This window comes from Scophthalmus maximus, chromosome 13, assembly GCF_022379125.1.
Source record: "Scophthalmus maximus strain ysfricsl-2021 chromosome 13, ASM2237912v1, whole genome shotgun sequence".
NCBI lineage: Eukaryota > Metazoa > Chordata > Actinopteri > Pleuronectiformes > Scophthalmidae > Scophthalmus > Scophthalmus maximus.
The window spans coordinates 6,894,486-6,921,099 of NC_061527.1; the positions used below are offsets into that span (position 1 = coordinate 6,894,486).

Sequence of the window (26,614 nt, forward strand, 5' to 3'; positions counted from 1 at the left end):
GCGGGCCTGTGTGATGATAATTTTGACATTAAAATGCTTTTCATTAACAGTGCTTTCAGAAAGCATTAACACCGCCTCACTTTGCACACTTTTTGGTCTGAAGCTAAAATCATCAAAATGAATTTCCCTCCCTCAATCTACACTCAAAACCCCTTGATGATAAACGTAGGAGACAATTTTAGATTTTTTTTTTTTGCACATTTAAGAAAAAGGGATAAAAAAAAAACTAATTATTTCGTTAATAGGTAATCTTTGTACTTTGCTTTGCTCAGCTATCCCTCAACCCTGAACAAATTCCGTGTCCCTGCCACCATGTGATGCTGCCTCCAATGTGCTTCACCTTTGGGACAGTATTGGGCAGGTGGTGAACGCTGCCCAGTTTCCCTCCATGTAGACACGACTCTGGCCAAACAGTTCCATCTTAGTTTCATCAGACCACAGTCCTTTCGGTCAGTGCCTTTGCATTTTTATGTCACTATGTTCTTATGCACATTACTGCTATATTCCTTACGTGTATAGTTTTGCGGTTCCTGTATTTTTTGCATTTGTATTCCTTGTTTTTTTTAAATATATTTTGTAAGGTTGTGTTGTGTGGCTGATACCTGCTGCTGTTACACTGGAATGTCATAGTTTGGGATCTATCTATCCATCCATCCATCTAGAAAGGCTTCCATCTGCTGTTGCCATGGTGGTTGTCCTTCTGGAAGTTTCCCCCCACTCAACCTTCCTCCAGCTCCGGGGGGCCACTGACATGTTTCTGACCCTGTGCTCTGGACAGATGCCAAAGAAGGAGAAGAAAAAACACAAAGATGAATATGGCAATTCAGAGCCCCCTCTTCTGGCAATCATGTAGTAATGCTGCCAAAACTGTGGCATGTTGATTTTTTTTACCTCTGCCAAAGTTTTGCGATTGGTTTGCATGTACATTTTATCAAAGATAGGTCTTTATCAAAGATAGAAATTTTAGCATGAGATTTTTGGGTAAAAATAAACATCTCAATTATTACAGGTTAAAAGACAAAATTCATTTTGGAACTGATATTGATGTCTGGTGTTTCTCAGCAATTCAGCATTTTTGTGAATGCACCATAGGGGTGCAGTTACTGATAAGAAGAAAAGGAGCAACAAACCACTGCTCAGTCTCACAGCAGTATTGGCCTTTTAATAATAACAACAATAAAAACAGTCCAGGAACCGCTGTGGTTTTTAAGTCAAAGCAAGTATGTACAGTAGTAGGCCAGTAACAGTACAATACAATCTGTAAATATATTTGTATACGTGAATATAACAACAAAACCCAGGTTGGACAGAAGTTTTAGTCAAAATAACTGAGGTCCACTTGTTTCTCTGTTAATGCATCCACATGAAGCAGCGACGATATCACGCTGGAGAAATGTCTTGGTTAAATTACAGTCAACGTCAAATTTACCAACCAACCGTCTTCAACTCAAACCGTCGGATTCAAAAGTCAAAGCATCACTGAACAATGGCTTTTTAGCTCAAACAGCTGAAGAAGAAAAAAAAAATGTGCAAAACCAGAATGTGATCAGAACAAAACAAACAAAAAAGCAGAAAACTACGTGGCGGAAAAACTGGAATTTTAATAAGACGTTATTTGCAGAGCAAATGACAAAAAAAACCTGATGAACAACAACAACGAAAAAAGAACAATAGCTTGAAAAATATTTCCCTGTTTCAAGTCGCAGCAAAACTGTGCCATTTAGCCTCAATGGCGCTTATGTCATAACCCCTGCGAGGCAGCCGGGAAGAAAACATGACCAGTACATTCAGCTGATATTCTAGAGGCTCTACGACGGACAGGCCTTCAACCGTGCAAATATCGTCAGTCCCAGGAGAATGTAACCAACTCAAACGTTCAAGTTTAAAGTGACCCGTTGGTCCACAGAATCACACGTCTTCGCTTCATTGACCTGTTAGAAGAACGCACTTATTATTTATCAGCATCTACTGCTGCGAAGTCCAGCATGAAATAAACTGCTAAAAAAATGTTGTTCAGGTTAAAAAGGGGCCGTCCTGGAGATAAGGCCACTCCACGTGGGAGGGAACGCCCCTCCCGTTGGTCCAGGCTGGCCCGACAACCTGCATCCTCAGTCAAAGTCAGAACCCCTCTGTGTGTGTGTGTGTGTGTGTGTGTGTGTGTGTGTGTGTGTGTGTGTGTGTGTGTGTGTGTGTGTGTGTGTGTGTGTGTGTGTGTATGTGTGTGTGTGTGTGTGTGTGTGTGTGTGTGTGTGTGTGCGCGCGCGTGCGTGTTCGTGTGTGCGTGCGCGTGCAGGTGGCTGTTTGGCCCTTTGGTTGAAATCCTTCGGGGATGGTAAATGTAGAACGCAAAAGCAACCTGAAGTGTGCGGGGTCCAGCATTTTTTGTTTGGGTGGGGGTCAGTAGGTGTTCCACGTCAGTAGTTCTTTGCAAGTTTGCATGTAAAACAATCTGTTTAGCTACAGACTGGAAGTTACTGGAAGTCCAGAGTGACGGCCACTCAGCGACATATAGGGCTCCCTTGAAAACAAGATGGCCAGGTTGCGTTAGCTTGTGTGTGTAAAATGGCCGTCTTGACGGACTCGGAAAGGAGGTCTTAAGAGCAGTTGGCTAGTGAGTGACGGATTATTATTTGGTCGTTCAGTCGTTGAGGCGGCAGTCACACAGCTCCTTGTAGATCCTCTTGCGGATGCGAGGCATGTCCTCCTGACTGAACAGCAGGGGCTGCTTCACCGAGAGACAACGGCAGTACTGACAAGAGACAGAAAAAGACAAGTGAGATAAAATAATCCACAGTCACAGCTCGGCTTGCTACATTAAGTGTGGGCGTTGACAGAAGCTTCTCTCTAATGTCTTTAGCCCCGTAGGGGGACTGATCAAATTTGTGTGTGAAACCTGAGGCAGGAAAGACTTTGGACACAGATCTACTTTATTTTTCGAGGACAGTCTGTCAAAATGGGAAAAGAATGTCTCACCTCGAGGACAAAAACTCCACAGTCGCTGTCGTTTTTCTGCTGAGGAATACCCTGAGGGGTAAACAGGTCAGAGTCAAGCAGGGAACCAGAGAGAAGATGTCACAGTTAGTTTCTGGACTGAAACATTGCACATATACAGACGTGTGTGGACATACTGACTTTAGAAGTAGTAGTAAGAAATTCTTGCTGAAAATAAATTGAATGTAGCAGTAGCTTGATGTTTTGTCCAAGGTTCATGAGCTCATCTACAGTAACTCCTGGTTTCATTTATCCTACAGGTAAAGGGGATTCTTTTGACCGCTTTGTTTTTTTTAGTTACTGTAACTCACTCTGTACAGCCCAGTCTTCAGATTATCATAATCAACGTGGCAGTAAGAAGGAGGCTTTTCATTTGACCAATCATCCACTGTATTTCCAAGGACATAATGTGAACACGACGTGACAATTACAATCAGGGCTTCGTGTTTACCTTGATGATAGTAATTTTCCATCCTTTCTGAAAAGCCGTCTGCTCCTTCTCCCTGGCTTCAGACAGGAGGTACTTCATAATGTTCTGTTCGAGGACCACACACACACACACGTGGCACACACACATATGCACGTTCACACACACACACACACACACACACACACACACACACACACAAACAAAGGACACAGTTAAGCTACAATGAAGATGGTGTAAACGACTAGCAAATTATTTCAAATTTCCACCGTGAGACAGTAAATCGATTGTATGTTCGTTTCTTTCATCAGACATTTTTCCAACAATCGTGAACTTTTTGAGGTGGAGTTTTTAATGAAGGACTGTGACAGACAAGTGTAATTAAGCAGACGGTGACAATATGAAGTCAATTTAAAACTGGAAGATTTACACCTTGGAGTCCTGAACTGAACCCAGCATTCTTTATTTTCCGGAGTAATGTTCATATGTTTGAGATACATCACTCACGCTGAGTTTATATTTGTCCTCACTAATAAATGTTATCACCGGTGGGAGAGGAGGAGTCATGGTCACTGGACACGTATACCTCAGGATGCGTCCGTCTGATAAGCTGTGAACTTTCCATGCATTCCATGTACATGTAGGGAAAGAAGTCTAATGGGCCTCATGAGCTTTGTCTCTTATATTTTGTGTGTTACCGCGCACAGAACTGCATAAACTCTGCACGTTTGTGTCCTCTCGAATGCTGAGATAAGATGAAATATCGAACCAACTGTTTGTTTGTTTGTTTGTTGGTGTGGGGGTTATTGGGGCTTGTATCCAAATAAGGATATAAACAGATTTTTTAATAGATCACGTGATAGCAGAAATTCAAAATCAGAAACACAATGACCTATAACCTAAAAGCATTGTCATGCGCAGAGGCACTCACATCTGTGGTGTGTCTGAAGACGATGCCTTGGCTGTCGTAGTAACTGATGGTTTTGGTTGCCATGGTGACTGTGACGAGAGACCAGTGGATTTCTAAATGAATGGGAAATAGCAAGAGCCACTTGGAGAAGAGGTCGACCTAAAGAAAAAAAACAACAACCCACAATTTAAAATATGCACGAGTTAGAGACAAAATGAATTCGATACAAACTATAAAGTTATTTGAAATAAGTAACACATACTCAAGAGGAGTTGTCAGTTTGTCAGGAAGTGATTGTTTTATATGTGACAAGGAACTAAAAAATTTAAATAAACTACAGGACAAACAGGTTCATCACCATTTCCCAGGTCTGACAGTAAGGTGGTCGGAAATGGAGTCGGAGTCTCAAGAATTTATTTTACATGTCGCACTTATGTCACGTCATCAGCACACTGAATTTAGACTGTGGTAACCAACAGGGGTGACAGGATGGCAATACACGGTCGATGGATATCTAGATCTGAAAGTCTAGATCTGCCAGTTCTGGGAAACTGCTCTCCCTCATAATGTCTTATGTGATATGGTTCAGCTTTTATTGTTACTGTCAAAACAACTGAGAAATAACTCACTTTCTTAGTCCATCTCTTCACGCCATCGTAACCCTTGGCAACCAGCTGCTTGTGGAAAAAGCTGTTGAAAAAATGGACCTGAAGGAGAGAAATTATAGAGCACATTAACACGTCGCACAGCCAGGATTGCATTTACTTATTAATAAAAAAATATATATTCGCGACCCGACCCCAGATAAGCGGTTGAAGATGATTATGATGATGATGACATTTTTTTTTTAAATTATCTCACCAGTCAAAATACAGTTTTAGACTCTTACGGGGAGGTGTTTTTATATTGGATACATAATATTATTCTCTATCCTTTTGGGTTGCACGGAAAATTTTAAATTTATATTCTTACAAACACACCGTCACTCACCTTTTGTTGTGTTGCTTCCATAATGAGTTCTCCATACATGTTGATAATCTGACCAGACATGAGGACAGATAACATAAAGAAGAAGAAAAGGATGTTCAGCATCTCAAAAATCCCACGAATGTAATTTGCTTTGTTTTTGGGTCAACTTGCAGGTTTCTATATTTCATGTGTCATGAGCCTAAATTAGAAAGTGGATATCTTATTAGCAGGTTGGACAGAAGGAGAAGAAGAAGAAGAAGAAGAGGTGTGTCATGGAGGCGTTCTTTCTTCTTTACCTGGTCATTGAGCCAGTTCTGTTCCTCTAGTGTGCCAAGGTCCTCCAGGCCCAGGGTATGTTTGTTATACATCACCATGAAGCCTGCGATAGGAGCAGAGGCCAGCCCCGACCTGTACCGAGTCATCTCTCCTTTGATGTCCAGTCCCCTAAAACAAACACATCATAAGGAGGAGGAGAAATTCAGAAGCACTTTTTTAACTCCAACCTCTGGCGTCTGTTATGTCTTTATTGTTGAGATATTCTTTTCCGTCTTGCTTAAATTTTGCAACTACAGTGAACCACTACTTAATCTTAGATATTCCTTATGTACCCATTGAACAGCCCTCAAACTTGAATCCTGCTGCACACGTATTGGAGATTTTGAAAAGATTTGATCAGGTGTTTCATATCTTTATGACTTGTTTTTATTTGATGTCTTAGCCGTTGTCTTAAAATGAATGTATTCTTTTTCTCAGGTCTCCCTGTCCGATTGAACCAAGATTAAATTAGAAAAAAAAAATTGAATGCTGACTGGGCTGTTCTTCTTGTTGTGTTACAGATATTGCACATGTGAAAAAATACAGGTTCATTACACATTAACGTTTGTGTGTGTATTTGTGTGTGTGTGTGTGTTCTGACCGTTTGCTGAGGTCAGAGTTTCCGTTCTTCTTTAGGTGTTCCTCGACGTCGGTCTCACTGAGAGGAGTGAAACTGCCATACTTCATATAGAAGCTCTCCAGAAACTCTAAAATGGAGGAAATCCTTTCAAAATGAATATATCACCTACTACACCATTTTATTTTATCACTTTCAGGCCACAACACTGATATATAGTAGGGTGTATAGCTAGGTATGGGTATATAAGTAGTGTTAAATCAATACACTTTTGAGGACCATATGCAAATCCTTGCTTGTTGTCTTTCACTTGCAAGCATTAGTGTTGCAAACAAGATGCTTACTTCCTTCAAAACAAAACTTTATTCGGTGGGGAGGACAGAATAAACAGACCCAATCCAGGTGTGCACAGCTTGTTGAGTCCGAGACAGTGATCCCTGCCAAGACGGCTTCGACCAAGTACTGAATTAAAGGTCTGGATACTTTTGTAAATTTTCGAGAGATATTCAGTTCTTGATTTCAAAACAAAACAAAAAAAACAACGTGTTTTCACTTTGTCATTAAAATTGCACCTTTATATATTTAAAGTCAATCTACAACACGATCAAATGAAGGGAAGTGAGTGGGTCTCGCTTATCAATGCTGCTTCTTAAACTGCAAAAGAAAAAGAAAAACCTGACTTCCGATTCATTAAAAAAAAAAGTGCAGATGACCAATTTTTCATAGCTGTGTGAAAACCTTGTTGGTGTAACAAGTATCTTTGTACCGCCTTTGGATTATGTAAGACAATCCTGTTCTGTAAACTTCTGTTTAAAAAAAAGAGAAAAATACTAGCGGAGTCAGCCTATTTTAAACTTTCCCCACATCAGATGTATTTTAGTCACCATTTTTTGTCCATGACGTTTCAGTAACACAATTTGCAAGTACTGTCCTTACTACATACAAATATAGTTCTCATCTTGGAAATAAAGGGTTTGGGGGAAATAAGTAAATATGCCATAAATGTTGACATTATGCATAAACACAGGTTTATATCAAGTGTTAATGTTTGAAGGAAGGGACCATGAATTTTATGGATGTTTATACGACGGAAAAGAAGTGCTGATGTCCTCAGAAGTTTGTCGCTGAGTAAAAAAACATCAATGATTGACCATGCGTCATTTTAACAACAAGAGAGGATGAATACATAGATGATCCGACCGTGTGCTCTGAAACTCATCTTACCATGGACCATGTCAGTGAGCTGCTCCAGGCTTTCTTCATTCTGCGTCTCTCCATCCACCTCTGCTTCTTCTGACCGACCCTTACCTGACGTTTCGTCCATCTCCCAGGTTCCCGGCTGACAGTACAGCCTGTGGTCTCTTAATGCCCAGTGGTGCTGCATGCCGCACACTGTAATGGGGCCCTGGTTCAGATGACAAGTTTCCACTTCCATAGGTGTGGATCTGTGGTCATGGTCCGTTGGTGCAGTGATGTTTCCATTGGACAGAGTTACTGCGGAAGAAGTTTGGTCTGTTCTGTCAAGAGTCTGGTCCACCTGCATGTCAGAGTTCACATCCTGGGGAGTTTGGGACCTTGACTGCCGTGAGATGGATAACAGTCCGTTTCCCATTTCACTCATGATCACGCCGTCCTCCTTAGCCTCCCCTTCGGGTTCAGAGTCAGAAAGATTAACCGTGTCGCCGTTTAAAAATGCAGATTTAACCGTGCTGAAGTCAGTGGGAGCTCCACGTTCCAACTGTGCCTCAGTGTACTCCTCCTGATTCTGCACTACCACCGATTGAGCTGGGGCGTCCATTTTAGAACCAATGACAACACAACTCGCACCTCGTCTCTTAAATCCAATTCCTACTTTCATTTTCGATGCAAACGTAGCTCCCATCATCAGTCCCCTCCCTCCTCTCCCTCTAGCCCCCACTACTGATGCTCCCCTGCCTGCCATTCCCAACAACCTCATCTCCAAATTCCTGTTATCCCCAACTCCTTTTCCAACTTCCCCAGCGACCCCTGACCCCTTTATCAACGTGTCCTCGTTTTTCTGCGTACCCCCTTTCTCTGGAGCAGCACAGTTCCTTATTGGTCCATCCAGCAGAGATATGACAGGTAGGGGAGCAAGAGAGTGTGACTGAGAATCAGCCACTACCACAGTAGTTTGCACCTTATCGTGTGTGTTATTTTCCTCCTCTGCTTCATCTACCTTCTCATTGGTCAAATCAAAGCTACGGATATGTGTCAGCTGGCTCCCCACTTTTCTTTTCGGGGTGTTCCCAAGGTCCTTAACAGTCCCCCTCCCTCTCGCCTTCCCCCTGCCTCTCCCCGGGTTTTTGACATGGTGTCCTGAACTGTTGGGTCCACAGCAGTCACAGGCCTTTGGAGTCCTCTTCCTGCTTGATGTACGGCCATTGACTGGGCCTTGAGCAGGGGTTGGTGTCTGTGTGGAGGACCAGGATGATGCTGTGCACGAGTTGGTTGCAAGTGCTTTTGCTGGGTTTACAACTGGGGATTCGGCACCAGCAGTCGAGTCCGATTTAGAGGTAAGGTCTGTGCTGAGGCATCTGGCAGGGGTCTGGGTGAGGGCCTGACCAGAAGTATCTCCAGGGGGAGGCACCAGTGGAGGTGCTACTTGCAGAAGAGGTGCTGTAGCGGGAACAGTTAATTGAGATGATGCTGTTGGTGTTGTTTTCATTGGGGAAGAAGAGCCGCTGTGAACCATGACGTCCTCCGTTGGCTCTCCAACCCCATCCCCGACACCCGCTCTCCACAGTCCTGTTCTCCCCCGTCCTTTGATCTTCTATATATCTTTACGTGTTGAAATCAGTCCTCTCCTTAATTTTTATCCTCTCACTTGTGTGTTGAAATCAAGTAGTTCTCAAGCCTTTCCAACCATGGAGGCTATTGATGCCAGCAGACTAATCATGGCAGATCGCAAGTGTCTCTGTGTGGAACAACACGACCATGATCTCCTGATTAGAAAAGAGAAAAAACAAAGTGAAAAAGAAGTAGTTAATGAAATGTCAATAAGTTCCCCTAAATTTGATTGATAATGTCATTGTTGCAGTTAGAATCCATGAGGTTCACAAGGTTCCCCCCATATGTTTTAATCAATAATGCACAGAAAAACACAGGCGACCAAGGCAGCCCTGTTCAAAATCGTCATTGTATTTAGACGATTATGTCAGAAATGCATAATACGGCATGTTGCACGCAGAACCAACACCCAACATCTGCCTTGACAAGACATTATCCTGATATTTGTCTTGAGAGAAAAAACCCTCCACAAAGCCTGAACTGACGACATTAAACAAGTCAAGTCTTGACTGGACTTTCAAAAAAATCACTGAAAGGACGTGTGGGTTTGTAAATGTGGTACTTGCAGAAACTGTGATAATTTTGTTCAAATGAGCTTGAGACAAAATGAGAAAATGTACTCGTGCGTGAACATCACTTACAATGCAAACGAAACAAGAGGGCATGGATCTCACTAGTCTATTGAAGTCTATTGTCTTCTTGTGCTGTTAATTTTGTAAAGCAACTACATGTCAATATATCTGTTATAATCTGAACTTCATTCTATGAGTATTAATTTTTTATTATTATTACTTTTCTTAAAATTATTTTATCATATGATTGTATTATTATTATCATTACTACTGCTACTACTAATCTCTGTATGAGAGGTGTGGGTTCAGGGTAGAGGGGTGTGTGGGGGTCGGTTAATGAGAGACTTTATGTATGTATGTACAGTATGTATGTATGTATGTATGTACAGTATGTATGTATGTACAGTATGTATGTATGTATGTATGTATGTATGTACAGTATGTATGTATGTACAGTATGTATGTATGTACAGTATGTATGTATGTATGTACAGTATGTATGTATGTATGTAAGCTGTACCTGATTTGTCTGTTGTATTTTTTGTTTTATGTTGGACCCCCTTGAAAAACGAGATGGTTCATCTCAAGGGGTTATCCTTAAATAAACTTCAATATTATATGTATCGGCAGTTCACTGTACAGAAAGACTAAGATATGAAGTTCAAAAAGTAAAGTTGACTAAATAAGCATGTTATTGTAAACTGAAGTCTCCCTTTAATGCACTGATGATTCTGCCTGGGTTCACATTCACTGACTGTGTGCAAACAGGAACAATGATGTCATTTTCAATTCACGGGCGTTTCAGACGTGGTTCATTTGTCTATACACACAAACAGCTTGGATACGAAACTGGTTAGCAACTGGTTAGCATTCGTCCGCAGCACAACAGTGAGGAGGCGTAACAATTACTGGGCAGCCTGTAGTCATCCATTCATTCATTCATGTAAACAAATGAGCCATTCGCATCTTTCGCCAAACATCTGCTTCAATTGCCAACGCGAATAAAGTTATAATGTTACATGAACGGTGCGTCCGCTGCGCTCGTGCAACACACAGGGCGTCCTGGGCTACTGGAGCGCGTCCGCGCAGCATTCACGGACCCGACGTGCCAACAGGTGATCTACCTAGGTCGAATGTAAAGTTCACCCAAAGTGCTGCGTGCGTTCGTACCAACACTGGAGCCGGCTGGGCTCGCGGGCTGCTGCCACACGGACAGGCGACGGCAACACAAAGCGGCGGTTGCACACATTTCCTCCATGTTTTCTATGGGGGGAAGTTGGAGCCGAGCGCGGACAAAGAAGGAGCCGCGACTCGGCGTGTGGCGCCGCGTCGAGGGGAGACAGGAGCCTGAAACCGGGGGCAAAACGAAGTGGAACGAAAGATAATTGTGCAGTACCTTGTGTGTGGGATTACGGGGTTGCGTCGCTCCGACCACGATTCGAAGAAAACAACAAGCCGAGCTGTCGTCGCGCTTTGATTGCGTCACGACGTCGCGCTCAACTCCGGGCTGTTGTCCGACGCGTCACAGTCCGACGCGCCACAGTCCGACTCTCGCCCGTTCGTTCCACCCGCCGACGTGCTGCTTCACATGGACATAAAGTCATAATAATAATAATAATAATAATAATAATAATAATAATAATAATAATAATAATAATTTTATTTATATAGCACCTTTCAGAAGTAACTTCACAAAGTGCTTTCACAAAAACATACAAATCACAGACAATTAAAATCAGCATTGCGACAATAATACAATTTTCAGGTCACGTATCTGTATAAAAAATGTCTCCATGTGCAACTATTGCTCCTGCTCTGTATATAGTATTTATATATCTTTTTTATTTAATGTTATTATTTTGTTAAATTTTGTACATACTATTGCTTTTTTGTAAATTTCTTTCTATATTCTTCTGTCCACTTTGCTGCTGTAATGCCCAAATTTCCCTATTGTGGGACGAATAAAAGTTTATCTTATCTTATCTTATAGAACTACAACCAACATTTATTATCATTATCAATCATCTGATAATTCTCTTGTTTGATGACAAGAGATGGTAAAAAATTGAAGCCCAAGTGAACATAATCAAATAGTTTTTTGTCTGACCCACAGCTAAAAAACAACATACACAAGGATGTTAAGCACCAATACAGGAATCTGATTATATAAAAATAAAGTCTTATTTTAAAATCTATTACTAATGTTTTTTTGTTATTTTTGCTTAAAGATAACTTTGTTGGTTATCAAAACTATTGCCAATTTTTTAGAAGTTAATCAACTAATTGACAACTGATAAATTAACTAATCATTTCAGCTCCATAGTGGTTGGTGTCTGGTTGTCTGAGTGATATAAATACAAGGCATAATTCATTATTAAGTGTTACTATCACAAGATCACAGACACACACACACTGTATCCTGATAATCTTTAATTATAAAAATCTAAGACTGGAAAACAATAAATAAAACTAACAGACAAAAAGTAGAGGAATTTAGTACAAAATTATCAACAGTAAAAGGTTACACAGAGAGAATATTAACATAATTACTGGTTGCTTGACACCAGTGGTTCCCTGTCTTCTCAAATCGATGACATGACTTTTGTCAAACAAAGAAATGGACCGCAGGTACAACAAAATATAACTGCGAGAAAATGTCACATATTGTTTAGTGAAATGGGCGTAGTTTTTTAAAACATATGAACAAAATATCAAAAATATTTGAGCTTACTTCAGGCTACTGCACGCCAAGTCAGACCCACTAGCTTCAAAGACAACGCAGCCGATAATGCATTGAAATAAACACAAATCTGTTGCTATACAATTACTATTTGTACATAAGGTCAGTGCTATATAATCCTCTACTACCATGATCAAAATCAACAGGCATAATAAGTCTCTTTACAAGTGACATTTGGCTCCGGTGATGTCAGGTGATTTGACTGCCCACCCGAACACCAAACATGTACAGATGCAGCCGTGAGAGAAGTCTCACATTTCACATACAACGCTGTGGCACCCTGGGACTAATGCCAAGAGGAGTCGTTTGGTATATGCTGCAGTTTTAATATAGAAAAAAGGAGGAAAATACGGTTTACAGTATGAGCAAGATTACAGCTTTCCTGATGTTTGAAAGAGAGTGAATGAGAGAATTAAAGTCGGAAATACTTTTCATACAAAAATCTACTTTACACAGAGGATTTTTTTTTATTTATTTCATGGCTTTGTTCAAGTTGTCTGCACTTGAACTGCAATCAAACCATGTGAAACTGTGGAAAACAGTAGGGAAGTGGATGTTGGTCAAGATGTCTGTGGTGTAGCAGTCGGTGGCAGCTGGTGGGGTTTGAGGCCTGGAAGAGAGGATTGTAAGATTTAAAATAAAAAAGTATTTTGACAGAAAATATCATCCAAATAAACAAGTGTTATAGTTTTTTACTGATCCATCTACAGAAATATTGCCGTGCGTTCGAGAGAGCACTTCTACCTATCGAAGTGTGGCGTTGATAGCTGGAGTATGAATGGTCTTGGAGACTGCGGCGCCATTGCTGCCCCCTGCTGTTAGCAACTGGAGATGCAGCTGATAGACACTGTCTGCCTGAAGACCGTGAACTGTCACTGACCGCTGAGACTGCGAATGAAAAGAAATAAATTAAACCATTGAATCTATTAGAGGTAAATGTGCCACACACACACACACACATATATATATATATATATTATTCTACTAACACAATAAGAGGCTGTCACTGTAAACCTCACCGGTGCAATCGTCTGCGTCTGGGAGATGAATGTGTCTTCCTGTCCCTCTGTTGCTGTGGTAACCCCTGATTGAATTGTCCAGGTGAACTGGAACCCCTCGACAGCCGCTGGATCCAGTGCATGCTGGGACATCCTCCAGCGAAATGTAGTGAGCAAGGTGCCGTTGACATGTTGAAAATCTGCTGTCAGCCGTTCTGGACGCAGTACCACCTTTCTGCCTGCCAGGAGGCGCTCTGACACAAACAAAAGACAAAAAAAATGTCCTTGGGTTTGATATGACAGCTTTTTTAATGCAAAATTTACCTCAATAGTTATTTTTTTTCATATTGAAGATTATTTGAAGTGTAAGGAACTTCCCTAACTATGTTTGTTAAAATAAACAAAAAAACACATTACAGAAATTTTGTGATAATATGTGGCGTTTTAGTGAGCAAGTACATGCTCGTATGACTGTTTTCAGTTTTTATACTTTTTATGCGGGTTTTAATATTCCCAAAATAAGACAACATTAGATGCAGTAACCACTTCCCACAAGCAAAAATTAAAATAAGGCATTAAGGGGTCACAGGATCAGGGAAGGTCAATGAAAAGCTGCCTTTACATCTGTGTTGAGTTACTCCTACCCTCAGTGTTGCAGGGCAAAACTTTGCCTCCTCTGACCCTGATGGAGGAGCAAGTCGGGGTCGTAACCCAGGCAACAGCCTCTGACCCTGGGTCACCCTTCATTGCCACGGCGACCCGGTACTTGCAGGCAAACAACAGACCTGTGATGGTGTGATGAGTGCCCTAGAGAGAGAAAATCAAGTCATATTCGGGATAAAAACTATACAGGCTATTACTTTTAGAAACAAAATGTACCTGACGCACACACACGCACACACGCACACACGCAAGCACGCACACGCACACACACACACACACACACACACACACACACAGGAATAGAAATGTAGGATCCTTCAGCCAGGGATTTGACAGGGTTATGATACTGTAAATGTGATGTTAGACAGAGAATTTGGCAGAGAGACAGAGGCAGCATTCCAGACTCATCTGAGTTATGGTGATGAAATCTAATCTACAATACACACACACACACACACACACACAAGGAGGCACAACAACAATGCTCACATAGAAACACGACACCTATGCTGAATTTTCACGAACACAGAGACACAAAAAAAAACTCAGCCAGGGCAGTTATACCTGCACAGTTGTTGTTCTCTCAGTGCTTGTAACATTAGTGCTGCAGGTATGTGGATGCCACAGCAAAATGTACGGACCAGGGTGTCTCTGCCTGCCTGCCGAGCAAACAAAACAAAAGAGAGACAGTACATAAGTGGTGTTCGTTCTTATCTGTGTCATCAGGAATTATACCGTCTGGAACCTGAGGAAAATATGACATGACGCAAACTGACAATCTTTCTACCTCTCTTTTCCATTTCCATTTCTGTTTTGCTTTTTCCTTTTTTCATTAGCATGTTTTATCTTGTTAGGAGACGATAAGAGTGTTCTGGTAAACCTCTTACAGTGTCGCCTCTCAGAAAAAGAAACAGAACAGTCGGTCAGTAGCCCTCGTTGATTTACAACCTGAGGTCCAAATGGCCACTTGCAGGGTGGCAGAACCAAGTTGTGAACACAACATTGATACATCATCACCTTTTACATTGACACGGTGAACTGGTCACCAAATAGTTGTGCATTTAAACATCCAGTAGCTACTAAATGATCCACTATGCAAGTCTCTTGCTATAAAGCTCTACAGAGCTGAGGGGAGCTGCAGATTCAGGTAATAATTCTCTGTAGGTACAAACCTTTTGTGACCCGTTTTACATTGTAAAAATTGTGCTCACATTGTCATTTGACGAATTGCTATCATAAACTATTATTTATAGACACTATAAGCAATTTAAATGCAAGTGTGCTACTGAAAAGATAATCTAATATTAGCGTCAAGTGTTGCGTGGCTTTCAATAAATCAGAACCTCAATGCAAGTAGATTTTATCGCGTTGCCTCTTAATCTACGGACATGATGTTATTTGTAGAAATAGATTTTTTTGGTGTAGTTTTCTAGCATTTAGAGAATACTGCTATTATATGCAGTCATGGAATGAATGTACTTATGTAAACTTTTTTTTTCTTTCTTTGCTATAGGTATTTTGTTGAAATCTTCCACATCAACTCACTCTGGTGAGGCCACTTCCAGAACACCTTGACCTGCAGCTGGTTGTCATGGTAATGAGGGGCGGCGACCTCCAGGCGCAGGTTGTCAGGGGTGACGGGGTTTCGGGGGGATTCGGGGTGAGGATGCGAGGAGGACACGGGGAGGTCAGAGGATGAAGGGGAGGAGGACGACAGGGAAGGAGATGAGGGAAGGGACGAAGACGGGAGCTCATTGGAGAAGTCTTCACCTTTTTCGGTGGAGAGGAGTATGGACTCATTAAAATGACAATTAACTGAAGAGCATAAATCAAAATGATTTAAATGTCAAAGTGAATAAATGACAAAAGTTATTTCTTGATAAATCAACCAAAATGTCAGTTCACAGATCCCCACATACATTAAAAAGTATCAATGCAGGAGAGTTGTTCACTTTTGAACCACACCATAAGACTGATTGGATATATGAAACCTGTTATATCATAAAGTGGTGACGAAGGTGCAGCTGGCGGCTAACTTTCCCCTGTTAATTCATTCACTCGGAAAGCCTTATTGCTTTTATCTGGCCTACCTGACCCTCATTAGCACTGAGCTAACGAGGCCAATACATGGACCCTGTCAAACCATGTAGAATATTCATACTGTTAAATTATGAATGGCAATATGTTCCATATAAAATAGTTGCTTTGATGTTTGGTGATTGAGCTGCAGCTGGCTATAATCCTCTGCTGGGCTGACCGACAGGTCACCTATAAATACCTCTGTTGCCTGGACGACCATTAACATCACCACTTTCCACAGTGTGTGCGTGTGTGTGTGTGTGTGTGTGTGTGTGTGTGTGTGTGTGTGTGCGCGCGTCTTTTTAAACAGTGCAGCTATAGGTAGACAGAATCTGCTGACAGTCAACAAACACAGCAGCTCAGGAAAATCAATATGTATTGCTCTGTTAGCTGAAGGTGGCTGCAGACTGTACATAAACCATTCAGAAATGACATGACGACTTAATGAAACGTTCAAAGATGTGCAACCTGAGTGAGTCACCATTTTTGCACAGTGGAACCACAGCAACGCAAATGTTACAGTCACTGTCTGCACCGCATGGTCAAGAGGCCTACAAGACAAAACTTTACCAAACTCACTGGACATTTGGAGCTTCTTAGTGCTAAGTTTTTAAATATTCTGAGGTAACCTCACGCCAGCCTCTCATTTATCAAAAGACACGACGCTCATCCAAGAGAGATGACATCCAGGCATCTGGGAAACCACTGGATTCACGGTATGTAATATTAGACCACAAATTCTACACCCAAAATTATTACTCCTCAAAATTAACTGCAGCTGTTGAGTGAAAGTATTGCAGACTGCAGCGCCACACACACACACACACACACACCCCCCCCCCACACACACACACACAATGTACTAACCTGCACCTTGTACGAAACTCTGTCTTCACAACCGGTAAAGATTATTAATAGTTTTATAACTGACATATATATATATATGTATAAACAGTATATACTGAAATACAGAAAATATAACCTGATATAAAGTTTAGGTCATTAGATAGACACTTTGTTTGTTTACCTGCAAGACTTATTGTCGTGAAATCAGTTTGAGCTCTGGGACTCTTCAGCCTCTTCTGACCCCAGAAGGCCACCGTCTGGACCGACAAGAAGTAGGAAGTGGCAGGCAGCAGACCCTGCAGCCACAACTCACACTGCGCCTGTAAGACATCAAAAAAAAGAAGAGGGAAACATGGATTACAAACAAGGGTGGCTGCGGCTCAGGACATAGAGCGGGTCGTCCACTTACCAGAAGGTTGGTGGTTTGATCCCCAGCCAGTCTAACACTAAACCCTAAATTGTCCCTGGTGGCTGTCAGTGTATGATAGCACAGTGCTGTATGAATGTGTGTGAATGGGAGAGCACGCAGGAGGCAGGAGATAACTCCGCTGTGGAAAGCAGTGTTTTTGTTTACTGTCATCAGCACGCACACTACCTCGCTGTGAAAAAGATTTTCCTGCTGTATTCTCACATGGGGTGGCGAGAAAAGTTCCGGACAGGAAATGTCCAGAGCAACATTTGCAGACATTCGCATTCTCACATACAGCCTCTCCAGAGAAGTTCGGGAAATTGTCCAGCCTTCAGTACATGTCTGAAAGCCGACTTTACCAAATGACCACCGAATAAGTACTTGTTTGTCTAAAGGGAACCATAAACAAGAGGAACTGCTACCGTTGTTACATCACCACTATCATCCTCATCATCATCATCATCATCATCATAAAGTGTTGCGTGTGCCCCACTCTTTGACTGACAGTGCAGACCTGTTCTGAATTAGCCTGCTGTTTGACTGACAGCTCATTAACAGGCTCTTAGTCAGTCAGGCCTCTCTGTCTGTGTGGACTTGGGCTAGTCACAACAAAGAGATGCTTGGATGATAACAAGTCTGTGTCTCTCTCTCTCTCTCTGTGTGTGTGTGTGTGTGTGTGTGTGTGTGTGTGTGGCTGGCTCTGTATGTACGTATACTTAAGACAGAATTAGACAAGAGCAAGTTAAAAGCAGTTTCTTGGTGACCTGCAGACAAAATGGGGTTGAAGTATTTCCATTACCCCCGAAGATAGACAAAACATATGGCCTTGTACAGCTGCATGCATGTGTGCGTGTGCGTGTGCGTGTGAGCCTGGATTTCTATTTTGGCAAATAATGTCAGTGGACATTATATGTAAGGAGCTGATGTATATTTAAAAACACTGATTCAGCAGAGGTTGGTTTTTTTTAATGTTTGAATTGTTATACTTCCTCCAATTTCCTCTGTTACTTCAGGGTTAATGGTAAATCCCCCCGGTCCTGCAATAAATTCCTGATTGACAGGATATATGCTTTAAACACATCTAGGGAATATATCACCGTGTGGTAATGGAGAGTAATAAAATAATGGGGTGTAATAAAATATCAATGCTTTGCATAATATGAAAGCTATTTCGCCGTTACGTGGGTTCCTACCTACCTGTTGTGATGCCGCTCGTCTCTGTGTGTGTCTAGATGCAGCTGCAAGTAGGAAATACTAGTTAGGGGGCCTCATTTAAATTCCAGGCCTCCCAGCCAAGCAGAACAGAGGACCACACTACAGATAAATGGCTCCACCAGGCTCAGTCTGGGATCACCATTACTACTTAGGATAGCGAGGCCCATATGGGTGTGCTTACATTAAAACCTTAAAACTCTGTTGTTTATGTTTTTTCTCCCCTCCTCTTTTCTTTGAATGCATTCTCACTTCAAAGTCCAGTCGAACCCGAGCCGAAGGATCCTGTGCAAAGAGGACTTTTCCTCATTCCTCGTTTGGCCTGTTTACTACATTTGAAGAACAAATGTTGCACGAGCTCACCACACAGGCAGTCGCAATGGTTGTGTCACAGCTGTAATATCTGTCTGTGTTGTTTACCGTGATTATGCGTCTTTTGGTGCCGCTGCCTGGACTGTGAGGTGTGAATCATCATCACGCCAATAATCAGCATGGCAAAATCCCTCCCGTTATTGGTGCATTAAATGTAATTTAAAAAGTACATGAAGAAATCCGTTTTCTTAAGAATTTAGAGGCAATCTGTCTCATGCTTCTTACACGTGCAGGCGGCGAAAAGGCTATATGTAAAAGGATATTTACAATTCTATTTTTGCCCTGATAACCAATACACTCCACGCTGTAGAGACCGGCATATTGTCAGGACACCCCCAGATGTTTTGACTTGAGTTTAAACACATAACACAAATGCAGGAAAGCCACTTTCTCTATGTTGTCAGTCAATCTAAATGGCTAAGTTGCCATGTTATTCCAGCGCTGTAAGGCCAGACCTACATGTTGTCATAGCACTCTAACAAAGTTATGTCCCATGAAGATAATGGTGCGTCTGCCTGAGGACAATATTACGTTTCAGACCCACGAGGAACATGTGCACGAAAGACCTCAGCCACGGGTGAGCGTGCCAGAGAGCAGTTTGAGGGCGAATATGTCAAAACCAGATCTAAAATATTGCACGTTTAAAAAAAAAAGGGTTTTGGTAAATATATCAGCATGTTACATCATAAAACCACATCCACAAAACCCAAATTAACTTTAAGTTTTAATCAGTTTTAGTGGCATGTACGAATTTTATGAATGCGAGTTCAACAATTACACAGAACAGCAAGACCATGTTATTTTTATCACCTCATTTCTGCTCATTATATAAATCCACATCCTCAATTGAAACATCTGGATAGTTCCTCTCTGTCTCCATCCACTTCACATTTGTAGGAATTTTTATTGGACACAGGTGGTTCAGCAGGACACTATTTAATTTGAAGCAATAATATAATGTCCAACATTGAGAATGAAAGTCAGGGAGTATTACATGGGTGTGCCAGCTGTTCCTATGGTGTGTGCACTTTCTCGTTTACTTGCTGCAGCTCAAACATACAAGAGACGTTACACGAGGATAATGAGTGAGTTTGCACCAGCACTTGCACACACAGTAGCTGTTTACAGAACCTGTTCTGTTTGAGCACTGCAGAGGCCTGTAAACTATTCACAAGCAGAATACAGCGAGGGATGTGACGTGCACGTGTTTACGGGACTAGTAAAAGTTCTCAGGTGCAGCCATAGATCTTGTATAGGCATTGTGTGTGTGTGTGTGTGTGTGTGTGTGTGTGTGTGTGTGTGTGTTTAATTCCATGTTTGAACGGACCAATTTTTGATTTCAAACCTATAAACTGAGGTGTTTGTTTTCGTGTTTGTTTAATTATTTTTCCAACCTTTGGATTGAGTCGATCTAGCTTGTTTCCACCCGCTACTAGACTTTAAGATAAGCTAACAATTTCCTGGCCATAGCCTCATCTTATCATAAGCTGTTTGAACTCCGGAAGATTTCCCCTGAAATTTGGGTCCGGGCGTTTTTTGGAGCAGCTGGAGATTGTCAGAGTCCGTGGCGTTCAGACCAACAGGGACATTTCCAGAACATTCTGTGGCCTCCGGGCAGAGCACGCAGGAGGCAGGACATGAGGATAAGTCTGATACAGAAAGCGGTGTTTTTGTCCACAGTAATCAACAGATTTTCCTGCTACATTCTCACATGGGCTCACTAGGACATTACCTGGAATTGTCACCGAGGGGCTGTGTTCTCACATACAGCCCTGCAGGATAAATTCAGCAAAAACGTCCAGACATCTGAATAAGACTATTTCCCAAAATGTTGAACTGTTCCTTTAAAATTAAGTTTATGGGTGAAGTAAGCGGGTTTGTGGTGTGGTGAAGTTTAGAAGTGCAGGTATATTGGAGTGTTGCACTTTAAGTTTGGTATATCACACAGGCAGTGTGCTCAAACTGTATATGCTGATTTATGGTGTGGGAAAAATTGCACATGGGTAAAAGATTTATGAAATCTGGATTTGCCAAGGTGGATTCCTAGAATCTAGACACATCTTGAATATAGAATAATTAAAGAGACAAGGTTGCACCTGACCTGTCCCCCAAAAAAGGGCCAGAATACCCACATTTTTACTTTGTCATTATGGGTTGTTGCATGTAAATTAAGCAAAAAAATAAAATCTATATGTAGTGAAGAGGTCTAAATAGTTTCTGGAGCTACTGCATGTTGAGGGCAGCCTGCGGACGACCGCGCCTCCACAGTCGATTTAGTCAATGACCGCATTCTTTAATTTAGTGCAAATAAGTACATAGAAAGTTTGCTTACCCCCTGAGTCACTCTGCTGTTGCTTTCCTTTTTCCCCTGCTCTGGTGCGTGCCGGTGTGTTGGCCGTGTGTGCTTGTTGTTGTAGACTGTATGCGTGCGTCCGTGTAGCGCGTGTGAGTGTTTGTGCGCCGTCTGTGTGTGTCGAGACGTCCAGGTGACTCTGTAGTTGTGGACTGGCAGGTCTCCCTCTCTGGGGGGCTCCCAGCGCAACAAGACCGCCACCATGGCCCCGGGTCCCCTCGTCCTGGAGACAGAAATCAGGAAGTCAAGCAACATCACAACCATGTAAACAAATTCACGGTAACAAAGTGGAACGAAAGGTACCTCCACTGAGTGGCAGTAAAATAGATGGAATACTTGATACTGTTCAGTGTTGTTTATGGTCTTGCATTTACTATATATAAATGTACAGTAAAGCCGCAGACATTTTATATCCTCGTGCTGAACGTAAGCTACAATTTAAGGCCTCACCTCTGCTATTAAATGTTTTACTGGAATATCGTTGCTGATCCAAGACCTGGTCTGAACTTTATGTGACCTTGTTTAGCACACACACATACACACACACAGAAAAGATGCTGCCATATCAGACTGAACAAGGATGAACTGCAATTTGCATGCAGCTAAAAAAACTCAGACAGGGACTGTCTCTCCATCTGACCACAATTTATGACCGATTGCCCACAACGACAGCCTGCAGTGCTGCATGGATGCAAAGCAACAAACCCAGCAAGACAAGAGAACATTTTTTTTTTTTTATATTTCTAGATACCTTTCTGCGAAGTGGGACTCTGGTTGTGAACTCGTCCAATCTAAAGTCTGGTTGCTCACTCGGATGTTTACTGGAGGTTCCGGGGGTGAGGGGTCTGCAGAAAGAGAGAGATGGAGAAACATGGAGTCAGAGAGAAATTATCATCAAATCAAACATAATTACCACTGACAAAACCATGATATAGACATTCTAATATGAACTGTTTCTGACAACCACAAATATCAGATTTGAGGTTGGTCCTCTAGAGCCACACTGGAAAGGCAAATAATCTACTTTTGGAACACAAAGACTTTGACTTCTTATCAAAATGACTAGTCAAGCACATTAACTCACGTTTAGAACTTAGATTCCCACATGTTTTAACACGTTACAACTTGGTGCAACAATTTGTGTCTGAAGTTTGTTTATCTTGTTAAAGGTTACATCTTCTCCTTCTCCCTCAATAAAAAAAACCTAATGTGTAAATGTTTTAACTCGAGGTTTAATGTGCTGCAGCAGAGGCAAAATAAAGAAGCCAATATGGGAGGGAAAAGCCTAATTTCCTCTTGGGCTCATTCAAGTCGACGAGGCCAATTAGATTTCCAGCATCAAAGGTGAGTAATACTGGATAAGCCTGAGGCCTCCCCTTTTCAGTAGCTACCACAACACAGACCAAAGGCGACCACCACTAGTCACTGTTTGCCTCCAAAATGAAATCCTGAGGTCACTGCTCTTTCAACGCCGGCTCTGCATCTCATTAGAGCCTCAAATCCCAATCCTGTATTTGATTAAAACTACAAAATGTATTTGATTAGAACTACATCCCCCATGGCACGCCTCCCACAGGCCCCGGGGCTGCGCTCGGCTGACCCAGATGCAGAGATCAAGGTCGGGACGACATATTACGGCTGCGAGATCTGGCCTGTTTGTGTTTGCATGCGTGTGTGTCTTTTCTGTGGAATAAGCAAGGTGTCTTTCATATACTGGTTTACCGCCAGCAGTAAAACAGATCAGAAAAACACACACTCTTCTCTGCAGCCTTTTTTTCACTCTGTGTTCCTCCCGCAATCGGCTAGATTGCAGTCCATTGTTCCTTGAGATAAAGACATCAAGATGAGTTTTTCTGATCCAGACATTCCCTCGTAATTACTGCTGGCAGGTCGTGCGCAGCCCTGATATATCTGAAGGAGCCGGGAAGAGGTTTTTCAAATTCAAATTCTCTCTCTGGTTAGCATCAGGTCACAGTGGAGGAACCTCAACCGCCCTTACATCTGCCAGCTTCCTGATTTGTGACCCCTGACCTCCAGCCCCTGACTAATCAGACTAATGAACTGGAAACACAAGACTCTGACTGCGATCAGATGTTATTTGGAATGTCTAAGTGTGTCTTTAACCTTTAACCCAGGCGCTTGAAGTATACAAGCATGCACATATTCATGCGCACAGACACACACACACACAAACACACGCGCCTGAAGTAACAGTTCAACATTTTGGGATATGTGTGTGTTTGCTTCTTTGCCAAGAGTGAAATGAGAAGACTGACACCACCTGCATGTCTGTCAGTCCTGTATCCTGCTGGAGAAAAGCAGCCAGTTGGCTGAAAACAGTTTTCCAAGCAACACTTGTCTATATTCGCTTACATGCAACCCAGAGGGGAATAATTCCAACTTTATATATAACAGACAGAAATGAAAATGGCATTGATCTTCCCATCTAACTCTCAGCAAGAAAAGTGCATATTTTCCAAATGTCCAACCACTTAAATACACTGATGGGCCACCGGGAGCTGCCAGAAAACCTTCAGTGTGCCAAGGCACAGGTTGTAATGCTTATGATGCTCTACAGGAGGCATAGAGAATTCCACCATTTGGTGTTTCTGTGGATGGCAGTGGAAAACGCTTACTCAGATACCTCTCCACAGTCTTCTATAAGTTCTCAACTGATAAAGAAGCTTTTTTCCAAAGCTGCGTCCAACCTGAAGTCATTATTCACAGAAACATGCTCTGGCCAATCCTAGCGGGGGATTCACATCACTAGCCAATCCTGGCGTCACACCAATATGACCTAAGTCTGCAAAGTATTACAGCCGCGACCTCCTACAGTGTGTATGTGTGGGCGTGTGTTTGTGTGTGTGTGTGTGTGTGTGTGTGTGTGTGCTTCTGACTGTCTTACTCTCACTTTCACCCTGTCTCACTGACCACCACCAGGGACTTCACTTTGGCAGCGGACCAACTGCATCAGTCTGTTCTGCATGTGTTTGTATGTGTGCGTCTGTACAATACGTGTGAATATGTGCAATGTACACTTGAGTGTATATTCTGTTTCCTGCCTGTGTTTTATGGACTGCCTGATCATTTTCCGGCTGTGCGTGTACCTTATCCATCAACTCTTTTCAGTGAAGGAGAGAAGGAACAGGGCAAGAGAGGATGGGAACTGTTCTGCTTTTCCTCAGAGAGGTGTAATATCTCTCGTTAAATGACACAACCCAGGAATTCGTGTTTTTGCTCAGTGTCTCATGACATGAGTATCAAAATTCACAGATAGTTCAGGGAGACATGCAGTGGGGGAGTCACCGTCCTCTGTGGGACAGCTCTCTGAATGGCTCTCTGAAGGAAAGCAGAGTGTGTGTGTGTGTGCGTGTGTGTGTTTTGAGAGTGTTTGTGTTACCTTTGCTGGAGATGTAGTGTTTGCTTGGTGTTGTGAAGCCCCTGCTGCCGTGGCTGTTGATGGCTGCTACTCTGAACTGGTACCAGCGCTGAGGTCTCAGATCCGACAGAACCACATCTTCGGAGAGCGTCTGAAAATACAAACACATCAAATAAAACAACGGCTTGGTGCACGACCGTGAAAAAGGAGAATTTTGTTCAAGTCCCATCTCAAAGATTAAATCATGTACTGCCTGATTCATGACCGATCTAAAAACAATTGGCTATTGGCTATGACAAATACTGAAATTCACTCTCCTGCTGAGAGTGATGAGTTATATTTATGATACAAGATCTAATATGAGATCTGTCCTGGTTACAGTCGACAGATGGTTAGCTCAGCTTTTGCATCGAGACTAGAAACATGGGGAAAACAGGTAGTGTGATTCTGTCTAATGGTGATAACACTGCCTGACAACACCTCTCAAGCTCATTAATTTACACATTCATTTGTTTGTGTAAACTGTACAAGTCTAAAAACAACACGATGTGGGTTTTATTGGAGCTCATGTGCCAGAATACGGCCTGGAAGCCGTCGTCGAGAAATAGTCCAGCACATAAACCAGCTGCAACAATACAATGCTGTCTTTTTACACTTTGGTTATGGGTACTGGACACATCATCCAACATTCGCCCACGATTTAATCAACGCCTCCCTTCAATTTCAATAAGATTTAAAACTGATTTTCAATAAAAAAATTAGCGTTATAGCCCTCGTGAAGGTTGGAATAATTGCAGGACTGTTGTATCAAAGGCAGAAGATGATGGCTCCCAGCGAATTTAATTTAACAGAGCTCACGTCCTGATGAGGATATTGAAATTAAATTTACGGGGAGCAAATTCATTTAATTCTTTAATTCGTTTTTCGATCATGCATCAGTACAGAAAAAACCTCTGATGTGCCCGCTTTGTCCAGCATTGTTATATTAAAATGCAATTTGTTTCAGCCGTGCCTAATAAACTGCCAACTGAGGGTACATACTGTACATGTTCTGTCATCTCTCACAAATCCATAATATATCTTCCTCCAAAAAACATGACAGAGCCCCCGTGTAGCCTTAAACGTACAAGTTTCACAAGTTAATGAGCTGGAAAGTCAGACGAACACAGTCGGATTGGAATTCCATCTGATAATAGATTTGCCCCAATTATGGTTGAAACTGCTAAAGATTCATGTTTTGTCTCCCTGACAGAGCAAATGTAATCACTGCTTAAACTCTACTCATCCACAAACACACACACAGACACACACACACACACAGACGCACGCACGCACACACACACACAGACACGAGCTGCCATCTATTTAAGTCTATAATGAGCGTTCAGTCATTCAGCGTCAGCCGGTGGAACGACTGTGGCTGCCTGTGGTTCCTTTTTAAGCTCTGCTTATTTACCTAACCTCACACAGGCACACACGCGGGCGTACAGTGCACACATGGATGTACAGTGCACACGCGCACACACACACACACACACACACACACACACACACGGTTTACCCTGGCAGAATGGGAGACTGGCTGGGGTGGAGAGGTTTAGACAGCAAGGCAGCAGACTGATGAGGTGGAAACAGAGTCTAACATCCATCTCCATAGCTGAGAAGTTTCATCATTCGAAGGCAAATTGAGAGTTATGAGGTAAGGATATGTTACAATCTCTGTGTTGTTGCTCCACTGTTTAAGGCAGTAGGAAACATTTTTATAGCTTCAGCAACTCTTAGACAGACTCAACCATATGCTGGGCTTTTTTTCCTTCCTAGCTATCACTCTTTCTCTAGCCAATATCCCTCAATGATGTGGGGGAGACGATGACAGTAACAGGATGACAGTTTATCTCTTCAAATGTGAAGATAACTTAACCAAACAATCAAGACATCTCCCTAATATCAACTCCTTAGTCAATGGGGAGTGTCTGTATAAATCTCTATGAGAA

At 42.2% G+C, this 26,614-nt stretch overlaps 2 protein-coding genes across 5 annotated transcripts in view; both read right to left on the reverse strand.

Moving 5' to 3' along the window:
* Positions 1 to 1,136: 1,136 nt before the first annotated feature.
* LOC118318394 (sentrin-specific protease 5) lies at positions 1,137 to 11,087 on the reverse strand. Its single transcript, XM_035648011.2, has 10 exons — positions 10,966 to 11,087; positions 7,414 to 9,152; positions 6,214 to 6,319; positions 5,594 to 5,741; positions 5,319 to 5,366; positions 4,958 to 5,035; positions 4,350 to 4,487; positions 3,443 to 3,526; positions 2,974 to 3,024; positions 1,137 to 2,749 (listed from the first exon to the last, which is right to left on the reverse strand). The coding sequence occupies exons 2-10, from the start codon at positions 8,900 to 8,902 to the stop codon at positions 2,639 to 2,641; spliced, it is 2,253 nt and encodes a 750-aa protein (XP_035503904.1). The 5' UTR covers positions 8,903 to 9,152; positions 10,966 to 11,087; the 3' UTR covers positions 1,137 to 2,638.
* Positions 11,088 to 11,982: 895 nt separating this feature from the next.
* Positions 11,983 to 26,614, reverse strand: part of anos1b (anosmin 1b) — a 43,937-nt gene continuing 29,305 nt past the window's right edge. For all 4 annotated transcript variants that reach the window (XM_047336799.1, XM_035646719.2, XM_035646718.2 and 1 more), the window contains 10 exons: positions 24,642 to 24,771; positions 21,993 to 22,086; positions 21,221 to 21,464; positions 17,077 to 17,215; positions 15,516 to 15,740; positions 14,535 to 14,629; positions 13,952 to 14,114; positions 13,329 to 13,561; positions 13,054 to 13,197; positions 11,983 to 12,919 (listed from right to left, as the gene is read on the reverse strand). In XM_047336799.1, coding sequence (XP_047192755.1) covers positions 13,054 to 13,197; positions 13,329 to 13,561; positions 13,952 to 14,114; positions 14,535 to 14,629; positions 15,516 to 15,740; positions 17,077 to 17,215; positions 21,221 to 21,464; positions 21,993 to 22,086; positions 24,642 to 24,771 — 1,467 coding nt within the window. In that variant the 3' untranslated portion in view covers positions 11,983 to 12,919. The remainder of the gene's footprint in view (positions 12,920 to 13,053; positions 13,198 to 13,328; positions 13,562 to 13,951; positions 14,115 to 14,534; positions 14,630 to 15,515; positions 15,741 to 17,076; positions 17,216 to 21,220; positions 21,465 to 21,992; positions 22,087 to 24,641; positions 24,772 to 26,614) is intronic.